Source organism: Equus caballus, chromosome 28 (assembly GCF_041296265.1).
Source record: "Equus caballus isolate H_3958 breed thoroughbred chromosome 28, TB-T2T, whole genome shotgun sequence".
In the NCBI taxonomy this organism is placed as follows: Eukaryota; Metazoa; Chordata; class Mammalia; order Perissodactyla; family Equidae; genus Equus; species Equus caballus.
The window spans coordinates 37,332,750-37,359,608 of NC_091711.1; the positions used below are offsets into that span (position 1 = coordinate 37,332,750).

Sequence of the window (26,859 nt, forward strand, 5' to 3'; positions counted from 1 at the left end):
ACCACCACCACCTCCACCACTTCCATCTCCACCAAGACCACCTCCACCACTTCCCTCTCCACCAGCACCACCTCCACCACTTCCATCTCCATCACCACCACCTCCACCACTTCCATCTCCATCACCACCACCTCCACCACTTCCATCTCCACCAAGACCACCTCCACCACTTCCCTCTCCACCAGCACCACCTCCACTACCACCACCTCCACCACTTTCATCTCCACCAGCACCACCTCCACCACTTCCATCACCATCACCACCACCTCCACTACTTCCAACTCCACAACCACCACCTCCACCACTTCCCTCTCCACCACTTCCCTCTCCACCACCATCACCTCCACCACCACCACCTCCACCACTACCATCTCCACCAAGACCACCTCCACCACTTCCATCACCATCACTACCACCTCCACTACTTCCATCTCCACCACCACCATCACCTCCACCTCTACCACCACATTCCTTGAAGGCATCACTGAGTCCCAGGAAAGGCTCATTGCCATTCTTATCATTGGCTAGGGGGCATGCATTCTTTAGATTCAGGAATACCTTGGGACGCTAATTCATACCCTCCCACCCCCACTGTATGCCCCTGTAGCACAGTGTAATAATCAAAGTTCAGCAAGAAAAGGTTACATTATGTCTGGACAGCAAATTCAATGAAATCCAAAATCACCACCATCACCACCACATATCGGGTAGACAGCATATTCCAGGCATACAGGAAAACACTGAGGACTCTCCGGAGCCATAACATGCAGTCTTTACTGAAAGGCTCCCACTCTCTGGCAACACAGTCAGCTTGAAGAACTGGCAATATGGTGTAGAAAGGGCAGCAGCAGAAGCCAGTACAAGGTACAGATGCAATTCAGCACCCAGTATCAGGAAAAGCTTGGAGGAAGGACTGCCTGAGCTGGGTACTGAAGGAGAAACAGAAGTGTCCCAGGCAGATAAAGAGGGAAAGAGCTTATCACGCAGAAGGAGAGGAATATGCTCAGCTTGGCAAGTTTGGGGGAAAATAACCAGTAAGGAAGAAAAATAATGAGTTAGGGATTGGTGACACACGAAATGAGAAGTGAGAGAAGATGAGACTTCAGAGAAAGGCTGGCACAAGTTCCTAACTAGCTTTGTGTGTCCTGATAAGAAAGCTGGATGTTTCCCTTTGGCTGATAGTGAGCCAGTGAGGGTCAATATCCAGAACATTCCAGAAAAGCCCTTATTCTTAAAGATTAAAAATAAAGACTCTCTATCAAATTGGACTATCCTATTGGAAAATTTTTGTTATCCAGAACAGCTTACTCCACAATTCTGAAAAGTGTGTACTGTAATCTCTCAGCGAGCCCCTCCTCGGGCTGAGAAACACCACCAGTCATGGGCAGCACAGCACAGGCTTCACTTTTAAGGTGAATTGGGAGCCCAGATGTCAGGGCTCCAATCGTCCTGCTCTCAGCTCTCTGCAGCTGCTTTAGGAACCACTCAGGAGGAAAAGAAGAATTTTCTCTATTACACTCCTTATTGGGTGTCATCCAAGGCTAGCAAAAAGGTTATTCCACAACCCTGGGCTCATCTGGACAAACCCCCAATAAGAAAGGCTCTGGAGAGTGTATTTTCATCCAAGGTCCATCCCCATGCTCAGTCTACCAAGGAGAAAGCGCTATTTTAAGAATTGGTGCTAGTGTCACAAGCAGACTTCATTTCAATGAGGCCACTTTCCAATGGGCTATGAAAACCATCTCAGACTCCAAAACCAATGAGAGGGGTCAGAGAAAAATTCAGAAGCTTCCCTCAGCTTCTATCCTACTATCCTAACAGCTCTAGCCCAGTAGCCTTTAAAACTTCCTATGTGAACTAGTGCCAAAGCCTGTTCGATGACCTCCGAGCTTCCATCTCTCCCCACTCCACTCTGACCCCAATGCTGTTACCACATTCATCTTCCTAAAATAGAGCATTTAATACACCATCCTAAGTAAAAGTCATCCTGCCTTCCAAAAGCCCACAGCCCCAAGTTAGCTTGTCAACTTCATCTCTGACTCCTTGTGAACAGAAAGTCGAGCCGGCTTATTCTGTAACTCAAAAATACATATTTCTGCACTTGTCAACTTACCCTGGCCCCTCTAGCTCCCTTTAACTTTTCCATTCAGATTTTAATTATCCTGTGTCCAAGGACCCAACTCAAATCCTATCTCCATTAAGTTTAAGCAGCTAAAGGAAACTCACACCTCTGATTTCCCATCAACTTTCGGATTCAACAATCCACAAGCATTAATTGCACTGCCACATCATTTCTACTGCTCTGAACTGTCCCTCTGAATCTTCCATTGTTGCTTAACTTATCACACATTTTTTCCAATCTCTCCGACTATGTTCCTTGAGGGCAAGAATAGGAGGCTTTCAATTTAATTTAATAAATGTTTTCTGAAGGATTCCTAAGTGCTAGGGGGTAGCAGGATGCTCCCATAGATACAAGGATGGACGTAACCTAGTCACAGCAACTAAGGAGCTGACACATAAGTGAAGGATTGAGGAAAGTTACATATAGATATTGAGAATGCCAAGCAGAAGATGACAAGCACAGCCTTTGGGGGTTTTGGGGTAATTCCTCCTCTCACCCTATCCTTCCTTCTCCTATTCACCAAGACGCAAATCCAATATTCTCACCTTTGTCTCCCTCAAGCATAATGGTACCCAACACAATGTGCCCACTGCCCTTTGTTGGTGTCTTTATTAGCTTGTCTTCCTAACCAAAAGAAAGCTACTAGATGGATGGCAGGTGCTCTCACCTCTGTGTTCCTGATGTCAAGCCGGGAAAAGCACATAGTAGCACAAAGATGCCTAGTGAATGTTGGCTGAACGAGTGAAGGTAATGCCATCAGAGAGAGCGCACAGAGCCTATAGGCAGGAAGGAGAGATTTCAACCAGACAAAATAGGAGAGAGGATGAGGAGTTTAATCCAGCAAAGGGAGCAGCACTAACAAGCCCAAATGGGAAAACAAGGGGCGTTTTTAGGCAACAGCCAATGGGCGAGGCCTAGAGAAGACCTGCAGAGGAGTCAGAGGACACACAGCGAGTGTAGACAGGTGGGGAAGCCAGGGGCAAGGTCAGCACTAGGACAGTGTTTGAAGAGTCTGAACAGCTCCAAGTTGAGTCCTAGCTCCATGCTTCACAGCTGTGTGGCCTGGGGAAGCCTCAGCTTCCACACGTGGAAAGGGGGAGAGTAAGGCCATCCACCTCACAGGGTTGCTGCAAGGACAAAATGACACAAAATGATCAAATGGAAGAGTGCCTGGCACTTGAAGTATGTGCTCTGGATATAGAACTGACTGAAGTAGAGTGTGTCAGAAGGAAGGGAAGGGGAGAGGACAGTCACCTAGAAGTTATGGGGCATGAGAAGGCAGAGCCATGGGCTGCACCGGGTGGTCAGGGAGCCTGGGTTCTGGTCCTGCCTCCCCTCTGGATAATTCCCTTTACCTCCCTGGCCTGAGTTTCCACAGCTGTGAAATGAAGGTGTTGGTCCAGTGGGGCTCAAAGGTCTCTTCCAGCCTTGGCAGTGTCAACATAGCAGCTCTGCCTTACGTAGAGAAGGCATCAATGAGTACCAGCGATATTGAAAAGCCCAAGTTGGAAGGATTCGCATAAACAGAGAAAGGGGAGAAGACACCAGGATGGCAAGGGAGAGTTCTTCGAGTCTCTCCCTTCCTCTTCTCAAGTCCATTCATCCTCCTGACACAGCAGCCACACCGCCCACCTACATCTAAGTGCTGTCATAATCATCACCACCAGCCCTGGAAATATTATCATCAACAATCCAGCCTCAGCTTTGATACATTCCAAATGCTTTTCAAGGCACTTTCAAGGCAACCTGAAATGTACATTTGAACAAGCTTTAGCGCATGCCCCTTCTTCTCATGCCAGATAAGTCAAAATCCCCACAAATTCAGAGGAAAGAAAACACAGGACACATTCCGGTATCGTACTTTCCTTGCCTTTTTACAGAGCCATCAATGTTCGAACCACAACAACGAACCCTAAGAGAATTCATTTTGCTGATCTGAAATGTCCTTCACATTTTTAAAAGAACAGCTTCCTGGAGAGGCTTCAAGGAGTGCAAGTCTGTAAGACACCTGATAGTCACTCACCCCTTCCTCCCCCATTACCCCCTCCCCGGTACTGAAGACACAACCATTTCTTCATTCATGAGACAAATCATTCCATGTGGACACAACTACTTACTTAGTGCAGACGTACTAAGCACTGAGCACCATGCCTGGAGGAAGGAAAAGGACCCAAAGTCCCACTCCGCTAATCACTCTGCCTGTGCCTCCCTTGGCTCCTGAAGCAACCACCAAATGCGATTCCCAGATGAGAGCTGACATCAGTGAAGGGGGCTGGGACACAAATAGTTGGCATATTAAGGATCTACACCACTATTCTGGAAACAAAAGCGGGAGGGGATGGCTCTAGTTAGCCACAGAAATGTTAACTTTCCTCAGTAATAACAGTGTGTATTTAATGTATCCAAGGCAATCCCTAGCCACAGAATAAACTGAAGAGTCTGTGATCCCCTGGTGAATTTAAATTAATAAAAGAGGAAGAAAGAAATCCCCGCATGCTCATGTTTTGCTGTAAATCCTCCCAAATTCTAATGCCACCAAGGAAAGCTGAAAAGATCAGCAGGCCCTTTCTTCCCAATTGCCTTTGGTACTTCAAACAAGGACTGCATGAAGAGCGAACCTCTCCTGTCAGTCAGGGCTCCCTCTCCATCTGTGTTTGCTGTCCCTCCAAAGCGCAACCCCGTAACGTGGCAAGAGAGGCTAAAATTATGGGTGAGACTGCACTTTCCATTCCAGCCCAGCCTGCGATTATCTACAACTCCAGGTTGCCCAAAATTACCTCTGGAGCCTTAAATGCCTTCCATTTTATTTCATTCCTAGAACAAATTCTTTTTTGGAAACTTTCAGAAGAGATAAAGGAACAAAAAAAAAAAAAACCACCACCACAAAAAGCCCTAGATATTTCAGCTGCAGTGAAGGAAGAGCCAGTAGGCAAGCACGGTTCCGATTTTTTTAAATGCCTCATGCCTATCGTCTCTACTGTAGACTTAGGCAGAACAAAATTAATTCCATGTCTCTGCGATTATGAAAACTCAGAATCCTGGAAGCTCTTCCCTCATTTACTTTTGAAAGCACTTCTGTTCTGGATACATTCTTAGAGGTAGGATGTGAAGGTGGGTAAGGAACTCATGTAGTGGGAGCTGGGATGGCTCTCTCCAGGAGGAACAAGAGTTAAACGAGCAGTCTGCCCCAAGTGAGTGAGGGAAGTAACACTGCGTGGTAGGCTAACGGTTACAGAGTTGATGTAACTACTGACTCCTTTCCGTAACACAGTCCATTATGAGCTTCCTTGGCAGGTGAACTTGGGGGTTACTTGTTAAAACATTTGACAAGTTTCTATTTGAAAAATCCTTGGTTTTAGGTAACAGGTGAGGCTCCCAAAAGCATCCGTTATGATTGTTCTAATCAGATCATTTGAAATACAATAAAGGAACTAGCTATTAAAAAGAGGCTTGCTGTGAATTCCATGTAGAAAACAAAAATCCTTTTATATTCCAATTATTTATCTTAAATTATTTGCTTTTAAGATCACACTTTACATGCCAAGTTCTCTTAAAATAGGGCATTCCTATACTTCACTTCAATATTGAAATAATAACGTAACAAACCTTGTATTTACAGCGCACTTACTTCAACTCTCCTCTTTCCAATAGCACGGCCCTCTCTACCCAAGAGACCAGGGCCAGAGGGCTGACGAGCCTTCTTTCTGGCAACTCACAAACTTGGAGGCACAAAATTGAGTCAGGGTGCATTCTTCCCGACTTGTCCTTCTACACAACTGCTTTTCTGCGTCTACTTTTCTTCCAAACAGCCCCCACTCCATACTCACCCCCAGCTCCCCTACAAGGTAGAGAGGCCCAAGGGAAGGGTTCCCCTTTCCAAGTTCAAGTCCAGGCACTGCAAAATTCTGAAGGATCAGCTCAGCTTTTATTGACTTAACTTGGAAACAAAATTTTCAGCATTGCTTTTTATCACAAAGCACTGAATTCTAAGTAGTAGCCACAGAATAGGGTAACAGGCCAGAACCAACAGGTTTCCACAATACGTCAAGTTAGCAGGCAAGTCAAGCTGCTGATACGTGAACGTTATGTATCAGAGAGGTTCTAATGCAGTCTGTATTACACAGAATCTACGGCCAACGCAGCACAGACTCTGTGATTTTCCTCTTCAGCATTACATACTTACATGTTTTATATTTCAAGGGAGAGTACACCTTTGAACCGGTCAGGCCCCTTCCCATGCAGAGCTAAAATGCCAGAAAACTCTAAGCAGGCTGAGCTTTGCCACTAACCAGCTTAAGCAAGCCCTTTCCCTCTGGGCCTCTAAATTCCCGGCTACGAGACAAAGAACTCATTTATATAGAGAGACAGGCCTACAGCCCAGAGAGGTCAAGAAGTATTCTAATGTCACACAGCAAGTTAGCATCGGATGATACAACACCAGAACCAGATCTCCTAATTTTACTTAAACCACCCTGCCTCCCACTCAACACACGAAAGGATGATAGAGACAAACACACACATACACATACACACACACACACACACACACACACACACGGGCTTCTTTCACCTCCACTGTCCTGGCTCCTGTTTCTGAAAACCTAAATATACTTGGCCCTGGAGATTCTGCCGCAACAGTAATTTTCCATTCTCTCTAATCTCCTCTGGCAGCTACACTGTTGCTTTTCTTCCACACTATGCAGTTTCCTCATCTCACAAAACAGACATACATGGAACACATGCATGCGCACACACCCATCCTCAATATTATAAAACTTTTCCTGTGCCAAAGGCAAGGAAAGTTTAGGCCAGAACTGAAATGATCTGAATATTCAAATACAAGAACCCTGTTCAAGTGTTAAACACGACCGTAACTCCACCCAGAAGCACATCTGAGAAAACGGAATCTGTTCTCACAGAGAAGGAGACCCCCCCATACTCTATCATTTGTCAGGAACATTGTCATTTCTCCCCCTGCTGCATAATCACATAATGAAATCTCCAGAGGTAATTCATGTACACAAGAGGGTAAACTTAAAAAGGGACACTTCCTTTTATTTGCCTTGCTAATAGCTTTTTAAAGAACAGGCGAAATGTTATACGTACAAGGATAAAGAATTTCTTTTTCAGTTTTCATAACAAGGTGGGATAATCAACCAGCACTCCTCGATCTTATCCAGGAACCATTCTTGCTACCTGAGTACACAGAGCCTGATGCAAGGGTTCAGTCCTCAGCATGGAATCCTAGCAAAGTATCTCCCTTCTACCTCTGAGCCTTCCTCTTCCAGGACATCCCATCTTCCAGGCAAACAAACTACTGACCGTTCTCCATACACACTACAGACTTTAAGGTTTCCGTTCTATTCTTTCTGTCTGGGATTCCCTTCCCTTCTACAAACCTGGCAATCTCAAGATCATCCCTTTAACAAACCAGTATGATAGGACTTAGGGCATCGTAATGGCTGGAGGTCTGCCTTCCCTGAAAGACTGTAAACTGAATGTGGGAGCTCCGTGGCCTCCACGCAGAGCATCGCACCTGCCACATAAGAGATGTCCCATTATTATTTGTTGAATTAAAAGGAGAAAAGTCTCCTAAAATACCTTTAGTTGAGTCTTAACTTTACTGGCTGCTGCCCACGGCTCTCCAAATGTCAACGGGGTCTGAATACTCCTCGACGTCAAAGATCCAAGAGGAGCAGCAAAGCCTCATCCACACTAGCAGACCCTTTGAGATGGCTGTATCGCCAAGGGGGTCAAGGGCAGGCTGCCTGAGCTCTCACTGCCCTGGGTCTTACACCGCTGATCCCGTGTGCTCCCTACCCTCTGAGAAACTCTGGCTCCAAAGACACCTTCACCTGAGTCACAGACCCCAAGGAAGGCCAGTACTTCTTGCCCCAACTCTACCTCTGCCGTCTGGCTTCCCTGAAATCCACCAACATCATTCATGCCTTAGGACCACAGTATATATCTTCTCCAGGACTGGTTTTCACTAGCTGATGCTCAATAGCAAATTTAATAGTATTGTCCTGTTCCAATCTCTTACCCCTTGGCTATACTGCGCCTATGAGAAACAATTTATAAAGCGTTAATAGTAGAAATAAAGCTTAATGCTGACCATTTTCCCTAGACCACAACAACTGCTCCCCTCAAACTACCTGAATATGCACTATACATCTGGGAAAAGGGTCACAAAGGTGGTCTGCCCAACCCCAGAGCTCAGGGAAATGTAATAACTTGTGCAGGTTCACAGGTTCCAAAGACAGAGTCTTATTGTAGATGCTGACCTGGGCGTTTTAGAATCCAGGAAGACCTACATCTTGGCAATATCTGCCCATTGCTGTGCCAGTCTTTGAACTGGGCCGTCTCTTCTTGGACTCTGCTTCCACCTTTCCTGTCTGCCCACCTCTGGAGTCAGCCTTGACAAGACTCGGCCGTGTGGGTAAGGGAGGCCTGAGCATGGGGCTTTGTTCTTCAGGGCAACAGAATTATCTTCCAGTGCTGCTGGAAGAAAACTAGATAGGAATGATTTAACACTGTTACAAAAAGGAAAGAGAATCTGAGATCAAAGGGCAACTACACTGTCAAGTGTTAGGTTACATCTGTATAAATACAAGGTACGTACTTTTAAGGGGATCAGAGTGAGAAAATTTAAGGGAGTTGATTCTTGACTGCATCTAGCATGGAGATAGCATGATTTTATGAAGACTGCAGGGGATGTGCCATCCAAAAGCCAAAAACAAGAGTTTTGATTACGAGCTCTTAGGGAACTCACAGTTAGCATGGTCTGACGCCCAAAGGATGGAGTTTGCAGGAGGTTCTGTCTGCCAGAAATATATAGCGCTCATATACTTAGAGATTATAACTAAGTCTTTCCAGAGTCTCACATAATACTTTGCAGTTAACCTATTCTGAGTTGTCCAAATGACAGTTTAGATGTGAGCAGGCCCACTGCTTAAGCATTCAGAATCCACTCAATAGGGCGAGCACGCCTTGGGTACCAAAAAGTGAGGTTCACGAACACGAAAGATAAACCACAGCCTTTTGTAACATGGGTCCTTGTGTTTTCTTCATCGGTGGTGGAATAGAAAACTAGTCCCCCCTAGTGTCCTACCACTGTAGGTGGCTGAAGGATGGAGACACTCCTGCATCCCTCACCAACTTTAAAGCACAGCTCAGGAACCCAGAACCAAAGGAAACCTTCGCATCCTTCCCAAGAGATGGAAGCACTCCCAGGACCTACGATGAGATGAAAAGACCGTTCATTTCATCTCCAAGGCCCTACTAGTTATGGTGTCAGAGGCAAAGGAATCTGTATCATCTCACACCAAAAAGTTAACCCACGACCCAGCACACTTCATTAAGTGAAGGATGAGGGCCCACCCTTGTTAGCAACTTCCGCCCATTCCAGAGTGATCCGATCTTTTCTTTAAAAACCTCTCTATCCGACAAGTGGGATATGTTTTCTTTCCTTGACACTCTAGAAAACCCACTAGGATCTAAACCCTGATAACTTTCGCCTTTCTGTTCCAGTCAGTTTTCTTCCTGGTATGGAATTAACACGGCCAGGCTCGATAAATGTGTGTTCTCCTCAAGCAATTTTCACCAAATAAAATACTCTTGAAAAATAAAGCACACTAAGAGATGTGTGAAACCTTAAAGCCAGTTTTTGTTTTTTTTTAATCCCCAGCGAGGACACATGCCCGTGAGTAATTCATTCATGTCACCCGTTTGTGAGAGATGAGAAGAGAAACCACCACTTGTTCCTTTCCTAATTTAGAATCTCCCCTTAAGTCTATCAAAGCTGACTCCTCAGGTGGGAAGACAGGAGAGGTGAGGAGAAAAATTAACCTGAGGTGACTGCCTCCACAGAGTGAATAGGCACGTTGGGTTTCCATCTGTGTCAGACATGGACCGGGTCTGCATTTAGTGGAGGTGATGGCCCCACCTGCCTCTCCTCCTCCAGCCCCCATGAAGGAAGCAGGAGCCTGAGCTTTCTCTCAGGTCACTTACATAAGACCCTGTAAAACTTCCTGTGACATTCACAGAAAATGTAAGCTGCTATTTTGCTCCCTCAGGAGATCATTTTAATGGACTGAGTGACAAAATTCACGGATTCGGAATTCAACAGAAACCTGCTCAACCGAGGTACATCAACTCAGGGACGAAAAAATCCATCCCCATTAAACAGGGTCACCCGGGGGATGAATGCAACGCAGGAGAGACGATCTGTTCCCTCTGAAGTGACCCACTTAAAATCAGACTGTCCCAGGGAAAGCTCATACGTTTAATAAATTTCAAACAGGCAAGGACGGGCTGGTAGGACCGAGGTTGCTTAACAGGAAAATTTAAAAGACAGTAATAAGACAATGAACAAAATAACTTAAGGATGCACAGACTTTGGAGTCTGTCACTCCACCCTTCAGAAACAGTGACATTCACAAGAATGTCTGGCTCGCTACACACTGATCACTCATCACAAGCAGCTTTGTCTAAAAAGACTGACACTCTGGTTGGGTTTCCTCCCTGCTGATATCGCTGCCACCCAAGCACTCGGTCCTGAAGAGGGACTCGCAAGCTGTGGATGCTCACCCTCCAATCAGCCTCGCCTCTCTGCCACAAGCAAAGAAAAGTTCTTCACAGCATCACACCAGGAAAGGCAGGTGGGGATCCCAAGACGGGCAGTGGCAAACATAGCAGGTCCCCCAAAGCACAGGTGCTCACAGATAACAAGCTGCGGGAGGAGGGGTGCGGGCACAGCCCCTCCTGTTGTTAATGGGAAACTCCTCCTTGCTCGCTCCCTGTTAGCACCTGTGTGCCTAGGCGCAGGACAGGCCCTGGGACGGGTCTGGGGACACCAGAGGCTCAGAGACTTCCACCTCCAGCCTCTCCAGGGCTCCTGGCCCAGGCAGCAGAGAGTGTGCCCTTACTCCCTCCCTCTCCGCAAGCATCCCGAGTACAGGGGGTACCAGCTACAGGTTCGGAGAACTTGTCCAGTGCCGCTCACCAGGGCGCCCCCGCGGCTGCTCTCTCTCAGCCCCGGGGCTCTTACCTGGGCAGTGACCGCCGCCAGGCAGAGGGAGACCGCGGGAGAGCTGGGTGGCGCGGCGGCGCCGCCGCCTACGAAGCGCAGGGGGTCCGGGTCCGGGTCCCAGCAGGCGCTGCCCTAGTCCAAGCGGCGGTGCCAAGCGCAGACTTCGGGGCGGCCCTCGGCTCCAAATGCTGCGGGGAGGGTGCGGGCCGCCCAAGATGAGCACTGTCCCTTCTTCCTCTCCCTCCGGAGCCGCTGCCTGGAGCGGCTCCGTGCCCCAAGGACTCTTCCGAGCCCGGGGCGCCCCGCATGGGCAGGGGCCTGGGTCCGCCTCGGGTTGGGTGCGCGGAGGAGGCGCTGGGGAGAGACGCGGGGCGGCCGCCGGGGCCGGCTCCACCTCCCGCGCTCCCCGCCGCTTCGCCCCTTCAGGGCAGGGCCTGCCCGCACCCGGCCCGGCGAGGAGAGCGCGGCCGCGCCCCCAGCTTCGGGCGCCGGGGCTCCCGCGCGGCGGCGGGGCAATCAGTCTGGCCGGGCCGGGCGCGGAGCGCGGCGGCGGGGGGGCCGCAGCCGGCCGCGGCGCCCCCTCCCTCCGGGCCTGCACCGCCCGCCCGCGGCTCCGCGGGAAGGAGGCGCTGGAGAGGGCCTCGCCCCGGCCTGGGGCGCGGGGCCGGGGGCGCGGGGCCGGGGGAGGCGCCCCGGGAAGGTCACCGGAGCGGAGGCGGGGCGCAGCGCGGTGGGTGCGGGGAGCCGAAGCGGGCGGCCCCGCTGCCGCCGGGAGCGCTCGCCGGCCTCGGCCGCCGCCGCCTCCAAGGCGCGCCGGCTTCCCCGAGCGCCCGGCGCTCAGAGCTGGGCGGCCGCTGCAGCCGCCGCCGGCAGCCAGGCGCCAGTGGCCGGAGCCGGCGCGCGATCCCCGCCTCCCGCGCGCGGCCAGGCGGGGGCCACGGCGTGGCGGCCGGCGTGGGGGCGAGCGGGCGGACGCTGGGGTCCGGGATCCGGGCTGGCCCCGCCGCCGCGTGCCCAGATTGCCGGGCTCGTTCAGCAGCTGCAGTGACTGTGTGTCTGTGTCATGTCTGTGCAGCTGGGGGGGACCGCGAGCCGGGCCGGGCTTCGAGCGGGGGCGGGGCCAGCGCCCGCCTCGCGCCCGCCCCCACCCCGTGACGGCGCGGCCGGCCAATGGCAGGCGCCGCAGCCGCGCGGACCGAGAGGCCGCCCCCACCCGGGCTCCGCCCCCCAGCGAGGCTCCTCCCTTGTACTTCTTCGGCTCGCTCGCACGCAGGCGGAAGCAACACCCGGAGCCGGGATCGCGGCCCGGGTCGGGATGAAAGGGTGCAAGCTGGGAGCTCCCCGCCCTGCTCCCCCCACCCGGGCCGCTCCCGGCCGCCTCGGGCTTGGCGAGCCTCGCGGAGAGAGGGGGAGGGGAAGCGGGACGAGTCCGCAGCTGCCGCCCTAGAGACGCTTGCAGGCTCGCAGGCCCGTGCTGCCTGTCTACTCCCACTTGTACGAAGCAGCCGTCGTGGAAGTAGGAAGTTTCCCCGCCTCCACCTTCCACTGGGGTCGCCGCTCCTCTCAAAGGTGGGCAGGGTATGGGGCGGCCTGAGGCTGCGAGGAGCCACGTTGAAGGGCTTTGAAAGCAGCATTTTGGGGTCTGTATCTAAGAATTCGGTCCAAGGCTCCCTATTCTTTCGGGGAAACTGCATTTCTTTGCCCCCCCCAACACATACACCGTGCACCCACACACGCCCCCTTCCCGTTCCAATTTCATTCTTGCTCTTTCCTTCCTGGCACAAGAACCCCGCGCGCAACATCCCATTGAATGGACTTCCAGCCTTCTAGTCCTAAAGGCGAGAGTAGGGCGCCGAGAGTCCTCTCTAGCTGCGGAAGGAGTGGGTGCAATTGGTTGGGCAAAGCGGGCGGGGGCGTGAGAGTGGATGGAAGGAGGAAGCCTGGAGAGAAGACCCAGAGGAGAAAGCAGAGAGACAGGAGAGAAAGGACGCAGAGGGATGGACAACTCTCACGGGGAGACCGGAGCTACGGCGCGCGATCCAGCTCCCGGGTTTTTCCTCAGCTCGGTCCCAGGGCTTCTGGGGTCCCCTTCCCCCCGGGTGCCCACCTCTCCCCAGCCGGGAGGGCCACCGGCTCTCTGCGTCGCCTCCGCACGCCCCTCTGAGCCCTGGGACTCAGATGCAGCAGTGGGAAGACCACCCTAGCTCTTGGAAGGGGCAAGGGAAGGATGGGAAAACAGAGATAAAGTGCAAGGGTGGGGAGGGGAGGAGGGGGGTGCCTAAGGAAAGGACGCCGCACTCTGGCTGCCGCGCTGACCGCACTCCCCAAAGGTCAGGCCGGGGGCCCACGGGATTAGGCGGTTCGGCCCCTCGCTCCTCTCCGGACCTGGCTCCAGCCTAGGTAACCCCACTCTCGGCCTTAGATCGACCCGGCCTTAGCCGGGACCCTTCCCCCATCCACTCCCTTCCCTCCAGCTCTTTAAGCAACGACAACCCCCCCACCCCCCGCTCCACGCGCGCCCCTTCCACCATCCCCGGCTCTTCCCCGGCTCTGGAGCGCTGTTTACCTAATCTCAGTGGCAGACCGAGCCGAGGAGAATGCGAAAAGAAGGTAGCGGTTGCACAGCAGCGTCCCCGGCGAAAAAGTAAAAACGTTTGCCTTGGAGCTTCGGGATAAGTTAACCGCGAGCCTGGGGTCCTGCTGTCTGTCTCTGCGGGCACGAGTCTCGCTCTGCACGTTTACAGGGATGGGAGATCGCATCTGGTTTTGATGCCATTACCGGGTCAGAGAAGAAAATTATATGATAAAATATCATCTAATATCCTAGAGACCATTAAAGTGTCAAAGTTGAATGCCAAGCCTTTTAGCTCGAATGCTGCTCCGCTCTTCCTCTGACGTTTAGCTCTGTTCTACAACGCGCTGAAAACAAGGGGATCATTTTTATTTTTTGCGGGCGGACTGTCCTTCCTTCCTGCTCCCTTCCTACTCTCTTCCTCCTCTCCTACCCCAGCCTCCTCCCCAGAACAGGGTAAAGTTAAGACAAGAATTTGGGCTTTCTTTTTATTCATGTCTTTGCTTCCCTTCATCAGTGGTTTAAAGTGCATTATTACAATATATTAGCATATTAATAAGGGTAACGTGACTGAGGAAGGGAAGGAAGACCTGAAATTTACAAGCAAAGGAGAAATAATGGAATAACATCAGAAATTAAAAGATAAGCATGTGGATAAGAAACGTCTCCTTTATAATTACCCAAGTGTAGTGCATTCTCTAGATTGGATTTTAGAAAGAAAAATATGACCGTAGTGGAGAAGCGAGCAATAGTCACTCTAGTCAGTAAGGTACATTGAAGACATTTCATTATTAGGAGATTTCACAAAAATTACCTGTATCAGTCGATAAGCACCTGAAATGTGTAAAAGCTTAGCTCCACCAATTCAGTGTTGCAGTGTGTTAAAGTCAGTGGCATATCTAATGCTCTAAACGATAGGAATGTTGTCAGACTGAAATATTCCAAAACTGAGCCCTTCTATTAGTTAATATCATGTCAAGCCCCACCCAAGCCCCATATTTAAAGAATTCCTTTGCCCCATCAGTGGGATGGATGTACATATATGGAAAACCTAAGGTAAGATGTGCTTACCTATGAATTATAGCCCTTTGACACAAACCAGGATATAAATGTCTTAAAAGGATTTCAGTTATGACATAATATAGTATGAGGAATGCAGAATAAAATATGTAAGGTGATATATCTGTTATTTCTAAAGAATCTGCACTGCTTTTGCTAAGAACTGAGAAGTGAAAAAATATTGAGCTCTCTAACCCAACTGTTATCTATTTATCTCCACACAGTTATTGCACCTGTCACAGGAGAGCTAGAGAAAGGTCTTTTTTTTTTTTTTTTAATCAGGGTCAAGGAGACCTCATCCTAAGAAACCTGTCTTAAAACAGCCGCTAGGGGGCCCTAAAGGCATCTCAAAGAGGAAGCCAGAAAAGCTGCTCTCACCTCCGCTTTTCCCTGTTTGATTTTCTGTGTACCTCTTGGAACTGGACTCTAAAAACAAGTTAAGAGAGCATGGTGCAAAGTCTGGAAGCAAATCTAGCTTTATGTTTTAAGAGACCAGAGTCCCATTTTGACTCGTGAATCAAGAATTTAGTTTCCCCACTCTCGTCTTGCCTCCAAAAAAATAACGAAAAAGGAATATTTCACTCATCCAGATGAAGGTGGCCTGATCCTCTTACCATCTTAAAGTCAACCAGGTTGTTTTCGCTATTCCGAAGAGAATCTGCTTCCTAAGGTTTGAGGGCTGTCTTCTGAATGTTTGAAACATTGTTCAAGTGCTAGGTAGCAAGATGAATGAATTCTCACAGGGGTGATATGAAAAATATGTGACAACCTAGACAGCAGGGCACCCACCAGCCAACTTATGGGAAGTCAAGCCAGCCTTAAGGATGCTAGCACCAGAGCAGAGTCCTGGAGACCCCTGGTAGGCCAAGTATTAATTCTTTCTTGCTGGGTTCTGGTGAAAATGGTGGTGGGAAGAAGGGATGGGTCCTGGGGGAGGGCAGTGACAGCTGGGTGGTTAGGCAAGCTGTAGCTGGAGTGGTGGAGGGGGAGGGGAGCTTACTGCAGGGGATGGTTAACCAGCCTGCATGGAAGGATTCTAATATTTTAACAAGTAATGTTGTATTTGTCAAAACAACTGAATATTAGGCCTGATCAGACATAGTTACCCCCAATTTTTTGTGGACTTCGATATCTAGCAATCAGATTTTCAGAGCTTCCAAACCCTTAGCAGTCACATAATATCTTTCCCACATCTTGCCAGTAAATAAGGTTAAGATGCCCTTTACGAGGACCAAGAATCAAACAGCACTCAGGTGGCACAGATTTAGAGAAGCCTAAATATCCTTCAACCAATGCTGGAGAAATATCTGCAAAGGATGTTCTATCTAGACACATTTCGAGTGAAAATTTAAGCAGCGGGCTTGAAACATTCCTCTGTCATTCAGGCCGGTAATCAAAAGGCGTCCCCGAGCGAAACAAAATGCCTCCGTCAGGGCTTAGCACGGAAGAAGCCACTTGCTAGCTGAAGAATTAAAGAATGTTGCAAAAGCCACCAAATTAACACTAATGGAAGTGTGATTTGAACATAATTTAACTAAAAACAAAGCAAGTCGAGAATTGAGACGTGAGACGGGGAATAGGGATAAAGGCTTTCTTGGTGGAATGAAAAATAGTTATGTTCCCATCATCGTGTTCATTGGGCAGGCAAGATACAGGTATTCTCAAAATAGCGTTATTAACTTCCGGAAGACTTGCCACTGCAAACCTCAGAGCCAGCTAATTAGAACAAATTTGGCTCTAGATGGAGAATCCCATTGTCTTCAGGAGAGAGGGTTTATTCACTCACTCACTGTGAGAGTCCATCAGAGTAAAACCTTGTCAGGTATATAGCTCCCTGATCACCTTATGATGAAATGCTGAGCTGGGGACCCAAAGGCCCTCTGGAGACAGGAAGGAAAAATCAGTGCTGACGAGGTCAATGTAAGAGTCAAAGCCAGTTTTATTCCTGAGGCCCTGGCCCTCGTGAAGAAAAGGGGACCTCAACCTAGTGGACCCCAGGACCCTCAAAACAAAAATGAAAAAATATTCAAACATTGGTAAAAGCATCAAAGTCCTGAAATAAAAGATGATGGCATATGCCTTTTGGAGATTTTAGGCAAAAACACCCTGTTTAAATGGCAGCTATGGTTGCGTGGGTATATTTTATCAGTTCCTGCTTTTTTCTCCCTCTCTAAGAGACCCACAGTACAGGACATCTCAAACCTTGGTGTGCATACAGATCATCAGAGAATCTTGTTAAAATGCAGATACTGATTCAGTAGGCCTGGGGTGGAGCCCAAGATTCTGCTTTTCTAACACATTCCTATCCATGGACCACACAGCAGCCAGGATGTAGAGAACATTTCTCGGTAGTCAACAACATCCTACCCTCCCTTTCCTCTTCCTAAGAGTATGGTGGTAGTAGGGCTCCCCCAAAAGTAAACCCTGAGGCAAAGCCTTGGGGGCAAGAAGCTTATTTGGAAGGCGATTCTAGGAAGCACAGTGGGGATGTGAGGAAATGAAATAGCAAAGGGAGGAGGCTAATAAGGGATGAATTAACAAGTGGTCAGTGAGTGCTCAGTTCTGATGAGGACCCTTTGAGAGACTATGAATGGCATCATCCAAAGAGACTGTGTGATGGAAATGTTATATATGTGTGCTGTCCAATATGGTAGCCACTAGCCACGTGTGACTATTGTGTACTTGAAATGAGCCTAGTGTGACTTAGGAACTGAATTTTTTGTTTTATCTAATGTTGACTGACTTAAATGGAAATAGCCACACATGGCTACTGTATTGGACAGTGCAGGGGTAGGACTTAATTCAGAACTGTCCCACTAAGGGTCAGGAAACCCAGAGGAGTGTTTATCCACCAAATCTCTTTATTCATTGAGCGTTGTTCCTGGGATTGGTCAGTTCCCAGCATTTCTACCATGCTCCCGTGGCCGGAGAATACCCACAGCAGAGAGTTACAGGTGTTTCAGATAGGGAACCTTGAGTGTGTATGGAAACTGTCCATCAAAGGTGGAGGTGATCCCCACCGTGGGTCTAGGGGATATGAGCAAGGCACTGAACAGCATTTGCTAAAAGAATCCAGATTTTATTTTGAAGCTGACCTATCCCCAGTTCCAGGAGAAGACCTTGTGTAGCCTAAGCTAATCAATGCACTCCATATCTGTGACCACCATCATTGGTGCAAGACCGAGTACAGTACCTTGGCTGGTCCAATAAAAGTGACACTCAGGACTGTGGACCATGTGCTCTGTGGATATGAAGCTTAGTACTTCTACAGCCATTTTGCTGCCACAAAGGAAAAACTGACACTGACAATAGTAGAGCACAGAGAGGCAGAAAATCCAATCTGTATCAGTTAGGATGGCTTTGAGCTGCAAGTAACAGAATACCCAGTTAATAGGACCTTAAATAATAATCTTGCATAATGAGAAATCTCAAGGTAGGCAAGTCCAGGTTTGGTGCAGCAGCTCGATGGTTTCATCACAGACCCAAGATCTTTCTGTCCACTCTGCATCTCTGTCATCCTCTGTATATTGGCTTTCATGTATTGCCTCATGGTCACAAAATGGCTGTGGTAGCTCCAAACATCATATTCTCAAACCAGCATCCAAAACAGAAAGAAAAAGGCAGGCAGAAAGTGTTTTCTCTTTTACTAGATTTCTCCCCCAGGCTAGTCATGATTCACCTCTGGAGATAGAACATTGTTGGGTTTTGTTAGCAAAGAAAAAGGAAAGGAAGTAGCTCTTGGGTACAAACTAATAGTACCTGCTCTAGGACCCTTGGTGATGCCATTGAGTAGGACCAACCCTAAAATTTATCCTAACTCTGAATTCTTCATTTACATGAGCCAACAAATCCACCCATTGTAAGTTTTAGTTGGAGTTTCTCTTACTTGCATCCAAAAACCTCCTAACAATATAGACAAAAAGACCTACTGCTCAAAGACTCTGACTCAGCAATTCTCTTCCTCCCTATTCCCAGATGCAGTGACAGCTGCTCCTGGAGTGATACAAGGAGCTCCCTCTCCTCCAGAGTGTGAAATTCGGTGTGGAAATTATTTGCTATTTTATGCTTGGTGTGAACAGAGACCCAGATGCCCCATGAGCATCAACCTGCGGTTCCCACTCTCCACCTAGTACCCATCACACATGATTGGTCTGCCCAACTACAACTTCCCTTTGACTGAAGATCTATTGGACATTTCAGTCCCCTGCTGAGTCTGAGTCAAATTCTGAGACCCAGCCTCCTTGGTTGGTCCTTTACCATCCTTACCCCTACCCCATAGTTTCTGCCAGTATTTCTATCCTGGGGGCTGGATCCTGCCTTCAGAATCTTTGTTGTGACCTTTGTAAATCTACATTCTGGCAAGAGCCTGCCTTGAGAATTGCTGATGACTCAAAGTTCCTGTAACAGCTCCTTTTTCTATCATGGCAGTTGGACCTTTGGCTTTTATTTCTGCATGTCTGGACTTGAGTATGCGTTGGTCACAGAATGAGGAGATTTGGATTGATGACCTCTGTGTGGATGAGGAAAGTCATTGTGTCCCACTCAAACTCCCAAACCCAGGCCTTAAATGTGGCTCCTCTCTCAGGAGATTAGGACATGCCTGGAAGCCAGGGAAGTGCAGTTTCTGGCAGCGTTTTACCCAGTTCTGCTAGAAAGTCAGGGATTTCTCATCTTAAATAATATTTTTCAAAATTGCTTACTTAAGAAGATAAAAAATGTAACCTGAGTGTTAAGACTCCTGTGGCCTGTGGTTTAGTAGGCAGCCACTATTCACACATTACTACCGTGCTGTGCATTTGATGGAGTGGGAATAGCGGGGAAGGTGGACTGAAGGAAATATGGATGTGGTTCCTACACTTGACAATCTCGAAATCCAATTCAGGAGACAAAGCATTTACCTTGAAGAGTCAAATGACTGCAAAAATTAGATAAATACAAAGAGTTGTCATTGAGCATTCTTGAAAGATGCGATAAAGACAAGCAGTGCTATGAATCTGGAAGAGAAATATTACCATGGTTCATATAGTCTTTGGAAGACTTCTAAAAGCAGAAGGTTCTTGAGGGACTTTGAAGATTTGGCAAGATTTGACCATATGTAAAGGGAAGGAGTTTTAAGCTGTGAGAAACAACAAAGATGTAACACAGAAGGTGTGATTGGTTATGGTGACACATTTATTTAAGGGATCAGAGACTGGAAGGCTAAGTTGAGTCTAGAATGGTTTGACAAATAGTATCTGAATCCCTACTGTGTGTCAGTCACTATGCTTACCATTGAGGATTTTAATAAAAATAATGACAATTCTTACTCTTTTAGTGGCTTGCAGTCAAATGGATAGAGAAAGAAAAAAAACATTAAAAGGTGATGGGTTAAATTCTTAACTTTTCCTTGACTTCATCTATCATTTTTCCTCCATCACCAATAATCTCAAAATGTCCTTCAAATCCATTCCCTCTGCTTCACCCAAACTGTTACTGCCTTGGTTCAGACTTTTATCTCTCACTCAGAATATTGCAAAACCCACCTTACTATCTTCGGCTTCCTAATACTAGTCTTTCTCCGTTCCTACATGATAACCAAATTACCTCCACAAAGTAAATCTGAACATATTTCTTACTAACTTATGTTTCCTTGTGTCTTATTTATTCCAGTTCCTTTCCAATATCTATAATTCTAGTTTGATTCTCCTACCAGGGGACTTGGGATACTAGCCCCAAACTGGAGTGTGGGGAGAACCCAAGAGCTCATGGGCTCCAGGGAGTAGAGTCAAGAGAAAACCCAAAGTCCAGAGCTTCACTTGAAAGCCTCAAATGAAGTATCAACCCTGGAGTACGAATCAGATTTGAATAGAGGGGACAAAACCAGGGACAATGCAAAAGATCTGAATCATGATTTCCCATGGATTTGCAATCCACTAGGCACTGTTCAAAACACTTTCATGCATTAGCTCATTTAATCATCCTAAACCCTACGAGGTAGTACTATTGTTATCATCATCCTGGCCAGTTTACAGATGAGACAAGGACAAAAAGAAGTCAGATAACTTACCAAAGGTTACACAGTTAGTAATAGTAGGACAGGGTTCCAGACAGAGGCACTTTACTTCTAGAGCCTGCACTCTTAACCACTATGCCATATTGCCTCTGCAGAGTGTGAGCACTAGAAAAAGTTGAGGAGATCCTAACAAAGACTAAGAGATGAGTTTGGAGGTACCTCTCTGAGCCACTAGAACAAAGCTGCAGGGGCTTTATAAAGGTTATTCACAACCTTGACTAATGGCTGGAGAGGGAGGGGGTAAAGATGCAGGTTAGTTCCCTATATTTTTTGTCTATATGTGTCATCTAATGTAGATGTCATTTGCCATCTCATTGTTTTAACCCCTAATCATTGATATATACCTTCTGAGAGGGCCACCCTGTTTGTACCTAGCACTGATTCATGTGGTTCCCGTGTGTTCAATTCTGCTCTTTACTGCTTCACGGTAGATTTTAATTTTTCTATTTCTATTTTGTTTCTTGTTCTCCTTCCCATTCTTATTTATGTCACCTGTCTCCCTTTTAATTTCATTTTCTTTGTCTTGACATCTTGGCCTTTCTGCTCCAGTTTTATTGATGTCAAGCAGATTCTAAAGTATTTCTTTATTTCTATAGTAAATCATTTTGAGACAAGTCCTCTTTCCTTAAGTCTTTAGAATGTTCTTCCCTCTCCCTTGTTTGCAGTGATTTTGTTGGCTTCATATGGTTGTTGTTTCCTGCTCATTTATCCTCAGATGAGAACAAATCCATCTACACCAAGTGTTTATCAATACAGTGGTAACGGATTTCCCTTAGCTCAATTCTCAGAGTGGGAGCTTTGAACTGCTTTCCAGATCTACAGCTGGATAGAGATTGATATGCACAAATAGCTCCTGGTCCAATGTCCCTTCTCTGGCCGGCTTGCGTCACGTGTAGCTTGCTGGACTGAGAATGAATCTTCTCTTTCTCTGCCACCTGGCTCTCTGATACTCTGCACAAGAGGAGTGTGGAGAACTACAATTCCCAGATCTTCCTTTCACTGTGCTTCCCTGTACTGCTTAAACTGGGAGGACTACGCCTTCCAGACTCTGGTTAGTGAAGACCTGGAGTTTCTCAAGCAGAGGTAGCTAGTGGAGATTATGTGGGTCTATCTTTGAATCTCAAGCTCATGCTTCTTCTATTGGCCCAATGAATGTGGCTCATGACTGTGAGCTTCTCCATCCCCACCAGCAGCCATAGAGTTGGTAGAAATAATAACTCAATTGACAGGCCCACTTTTCCTTGTTATTGTGTTATAAGAAGTTGTGAAAGGCAACGTGTGACCAGCCAAAGCAATTTCACGCCCATGAGGGAGAGGATCACAGCTTATTATTTTCTTCTGCATGGTTATAGGGCCTTTGTTCATGAGCATCACCTTCTGAAGGATTGGCTTGATACTGTAACTTTAGTGAAAAGTATGTACTCCAACTTCCGAATGGAGGCAAGCTGTGGTTGAACGAGAGTAGGGAATTCAGATGCTGCTTCTTCTCTTGGGAACAATTGTCCACTTCAAGTGAGCATAAGAAGACATGTCTGGTGGTCAGAGTAGCCAAACCAAAGCCAGCTAGATTAGCTTCACCAAATTGTTGCTTTAGATTAACCCTCCCATTAAGACCAATGTGGTAATGAGTTAACTCTTTCCTGCCCAATGTAGGTAAGGCACATGCCAAAAGCTGGTGGAAAATATCTCCAGTGGAGACATTCAAGCTTATTTTAACATTCATGTGTTCAACCAAAATTTTTTGAGAGCCTCTTTTCCTAGCCTGGTGCCAAGTGAACAGAACAGGCATGTTCCTTCTCTCGCAGGGGGTCTGATCTAGTTGGAGAGACAAACATTAAGCAAACACACACAAATATATACCTAATTGTTAATTAAGGAAATGTTACAAAGGAAATGAGGGAGGTGCTATGGGAAAAGCACCAAAGTTAGAGTTCAGGATAGTCTTTCCAAGGAAGGGACAAGCAGGCTGAGATCCAAAGTAGGCGTCATTCAGGCAACAAGTGAGGACAGAGTATTCCAGGTTGAAGGAACAGCATGTGCAAAGCAATGAGGCAGAACTCATTGATAGCTCTGCAATGAGAACATGGCCTGTTTGAGGGACTAAAAGAAGGTCAAGGTAGCTGGAGCTGAGTGAGTAGGAGGGAGAGTCTTGAAGAGAAGAATAGGATGTGAACAGCTGTTGAGGGCATTTAGGGCAATCATCAAGAGAGGAATAAATGGATTGCCAAGTAGCACTGTGGTCCCTTGAACTTAGCATGAGTTAATGCTGATCCAAATCAGCACAGTTCTGGGATTTTCTCTAACAATATTCTATCAGTCCATTTGTCTTTCAGTTTTGCTTCTGTTAAGGAGATTTGAGGGAACCCAGCTTTACCCTTTGTGATGGTCTGCCTGGTCCCCTTACCTCTCCATTTCTCTAATCCATGCGGAGAAACCTAATCAATCCCCGGATGTAGCCTATTCTTAAACCATATTCTGGGAAGACCCCATCCTAAGCAGCGAGATTGTTTGAGAACTGTCAATGCTTCTTTGACTCTAAATTAAGTTGGATTGTGATATTCTCTCTCGTCCCATCCCCTTCCATATCTCTCCCAGTGGGAATGGGATGGCCTTTCAGTAATTGTGGGTTTGCTGGGATCACCTCCAATCAGTGCTTGGCACTGAGCTTCCATTTTGAGGGACTCAGGCCCCATCCCAGCTTACATTTGGAATAAAAGCTGTGATCTTGTTTTGTCAACCACTGGCTCTTTTTTGTCCAAAGCATCTACATGGGCCCCTCCTTCTGGAAAGCCCCAACTGTTACACAGATAGCATTTACTTATGACATCTTTAATTCTCCCAAGAAAATCTGTGAAGGTGTTTCTTAAAGTTAACCGAATCTCTTCCAGTTGCACTGGAAACCAATTTCCTGTTGTTTAGATCTTAGTAGAAACCAGACGGTTTGGTGAAAACCTTCCCTGTGAAGGGAATATTCAAGGTACAAAAAATAACCACATCACCATGTTCAGCCTTCCTTTTGCCAGACTAATTTAAATCCCTTACGCTTTCTTTTCTTTGGTCACATATTTAGAACTTACATACTTAAAGGGCTTTCAAGGGCAAGTCTTATTTACCAGGGTAAAAGCTTTCCAAAAACAATAACGGCCACAAGGGCAACAATACCTTGCAACTTTATGGCACTTAACTTTTTCTCTCAGTGCTTTTTTTGCTCATACATTATCTTATTTTGTCTGCTTAATGACTCTGTGAATTAGGGAGGGTGGATGTTATTATCTCCCTGGGGAAAAAATAAAACTCAAGCCTTAATTCACTCTGGTACGGAAGTTCAGGAGCAAGTTGGACCAACATGAGGCTTCGACTGCATCGCTGTCGTCTCCCTCAGGACCCTTAGCTGACTTGCTTCTCTGTAGAATGCCTTCGCCTTTTAGCAAAGGTCACCCAAGGACAATAATAGTCCATCTTTGTTGAGCATTTAATGTGTGTCAGACACTGTGCTCCCTAAGTGCTTTAAATGCATTTTATCTTTCAACTCTCATGACAAAGGGAATGGATCTGTTATTATCCCCATCGCTCAGATGACTAAGATGAGCTCAGAGAGGTTAAGGGACATGCCCAGGGTGCCACAGCTCAAGTGGCAGAGGCAGGGTTCAAAGTTAGGTGTGTGTGGCTCCCAACCCTCTGCTCTTAGATATGATGCTGTGTTGTCTCAAGAACAAATCCAATGAATCCCACTTCTGTGTTTGCTGCAAAACCCTTGGTGAGGACATTGTCACCCTCTGGAATCTTACCATAGAATGCCCCATCTTAGAAAATTCTCAAATTTAGTACTAGTATGCTTTCCCTGGAGGAGAATTTTGTTGTTGATGTTGGCTTTTGTGTTTTGTGTTGTGTAGTGTTTTTTGCTTTCTGTTAACAAAAACGTGTGTCATAATTCAAAAGAACAAAGAGTTAAGAGTTAGGGAGATCAGGCTTAGAATGCTGTCTGGGAATCAGAACTGGAAGGGTTTAGTTGTAGCTCTGCCATGTACTTGCTTGTGCGACTTCACACAAGTCACTTTATCTCTCTGAGCCTTGATTTATTTCATTTCTAAATTGAGGATAATAATAGCAAATGTAGGGATCACTGTGAGTTTTGGAGATAACATATGTGAGCATACCATCGTAGTATTAACGTGTCTTTTTTGCTTCCCAGGGTAGGTAGGAATACCACTCTCATTGGAGAGAAGTTCCCATTATTTGGGTCTTGATAGGAGGCAGGGTCCCAACTGCTGATGTGGAAATCGAGGAGGGTTACAGTGTCAGCCAGGGATCCTGATCATGATCCACACAAAGTGATTCTGGATGACTAAGCAGAAGGATAATTTACAGATCCTTGGGAGGGCTGAAGAAATGGGCTCAAGAGATTAGGAACAATGCCCAAAACCATGCTGGGGAACTAGCCCCATGAGGAAACCACCATGCTGTCGCTGAGTACTACATACCACAGCTTGCTCCCCTGTTAGGAAATGGACTTTTTGCCACAGCTTGGATGCCACTTCTGCATGGGGAACTTGACCTGGCAACACTAGCCTTACAAAAGGGATGCTCCACATAGAGCCTGTTTCCTCATGCTGTCTCCTGCTGATGGGTGAAGCTAAGGTCTCACGTCTGGGCCAAGGCTGCAAAGGAACCTATTTCTGTCTTGGGAAGATGGGACTCATAGGGGAGGGGGTGGGTTACCGAAAGATTACAAGGTGATCAAAAGGTACTAGGCAGCCAGCAGACAAATACAGTAGTCCCCTCTTATCCAAGGTTTCCCTTTCCCCACTTTCAACTACCTGCAGTCAACCTACTTCGGAAAATCATGCTACCTCACAACACCTACATCATTCGCCTCAGTTCATCTCGTCACGTAGGCATTGCATCATCTCACATCATCATTAGAAGAATAAGGGTGAGTACAGTACAATAAGATATTTTGAGACAGAGACCACATTCACATAACTTTTATTACAGTATATTGTAATTGTTCTATTTTATTATTACTGTTGTTGCTACTCTGTGCCCAATTTATAAATTAAACTTTGTCATAGCTATGTGTGTATAGGAAAAAACATAGTATATAGAGAGTTTGGTACTATCTGTGGTTTCAGGCATCCCCTGGGGGTCTTGGGACATATCCCCCTGTGGATGAGGGACTACCTTATCCAAGTATCTATTACAGGCCAGATGTTTCCTCTCTGAACTCTCTGGCAGCTGAAGCTTGAGCACATGACCTAGACTGAGCCAATCAAATGTCCCCATAAAGGACTTTGACGTCTGAGAGAGCAAAGCAGACAGCCAGGTCAATTGGAGCTTGTTCCTGGTGGCCATGGTAGAATTGAAAATCTGGGGCAGCAGCAGTGGCTTTCCTGGGATGACAGTACCCACAGTGGCATCCTAACCAGACTCTCTGAGGTATGGCCTTGATTATGATTTTTCCTTTTTAGCTTCCTTTAATTTCTGCATTTATTCTGAGCTTGCTTTTCCATCGCTTCCATCAGTTCTGTGAGCTATGCAATAACCTTCCAATAAAATAATTTTCTAGCTGATGCTTGCAACACTCACTCGTATAGAAATTGAAACTAGTGAGTAGGTTGTGGGCAATGGTAAACCATTAGGGAAAAGGGAATAATCTGTAATCATTTCTGGACCAACTGGAGCTGTGAGAATGTGGCAGATTAAGGTATATGGTAATCTTTTCAGTTCCTGGATCCAATTCCAACAAGCGGGGGTGTTAAGGGGAGGTTCCCTCCAAACTGCCAAGCAAATCCCTGACAGCAGCTGGGTGTCCGACAATTCAACTCAATTCTGACGCTATCTGCCTGGAGAAAGCATCAGATTCCATGGGTTAAGGGTTCAGTCTTACAAGAGTGTTCCGTTCCCCCCACCCCGGAAGCTAGTTCTAAATCCAGGTTGTCGCCTGTACTTCTGACCAACTGGCTGTAAATCAGAGGTTCCTACGACATCCTCAATGCTTGAGTTCAATTAATTTGCTAGAACGG

General features: G+C 47.1%; 1 protein-coding gene across 3 annotated transcripts in view; it reads right to left on the bottom strand.

Annotated features, from left to right (window-relative positions):
• The window catches only part of LARGE1 (LARGE xylosyl- and glucuronyltransferase 1), a 540,210-nt gene extending 526,021 nt beyond the window's left edge, over positions 1–14,189 (bottom strand). Inside the window, exon 1 of one of the 3 annotated variants that reach the window (XM_023631102.2) lies at positions 13,720–14,189. In XM_023631102.2, coding sequence (XP_023486870.2) covers positions 13,720–13,913 — 194 coding nt within the window. In that variant the 5' untranslated portion in view covers positions 13,914–14,189. Of the gene's footprint in view, positions 1–11,171; positions 11,644–13,719 lie in introns of those variants that run through there. The other 2 variants (XM_070254456.1, XM_005606571.4) reach the window with 2 other exon arrangements.
• Between the last annotated feature and the right edge of the window lie 12,670 nt (positions 14,190–26,859).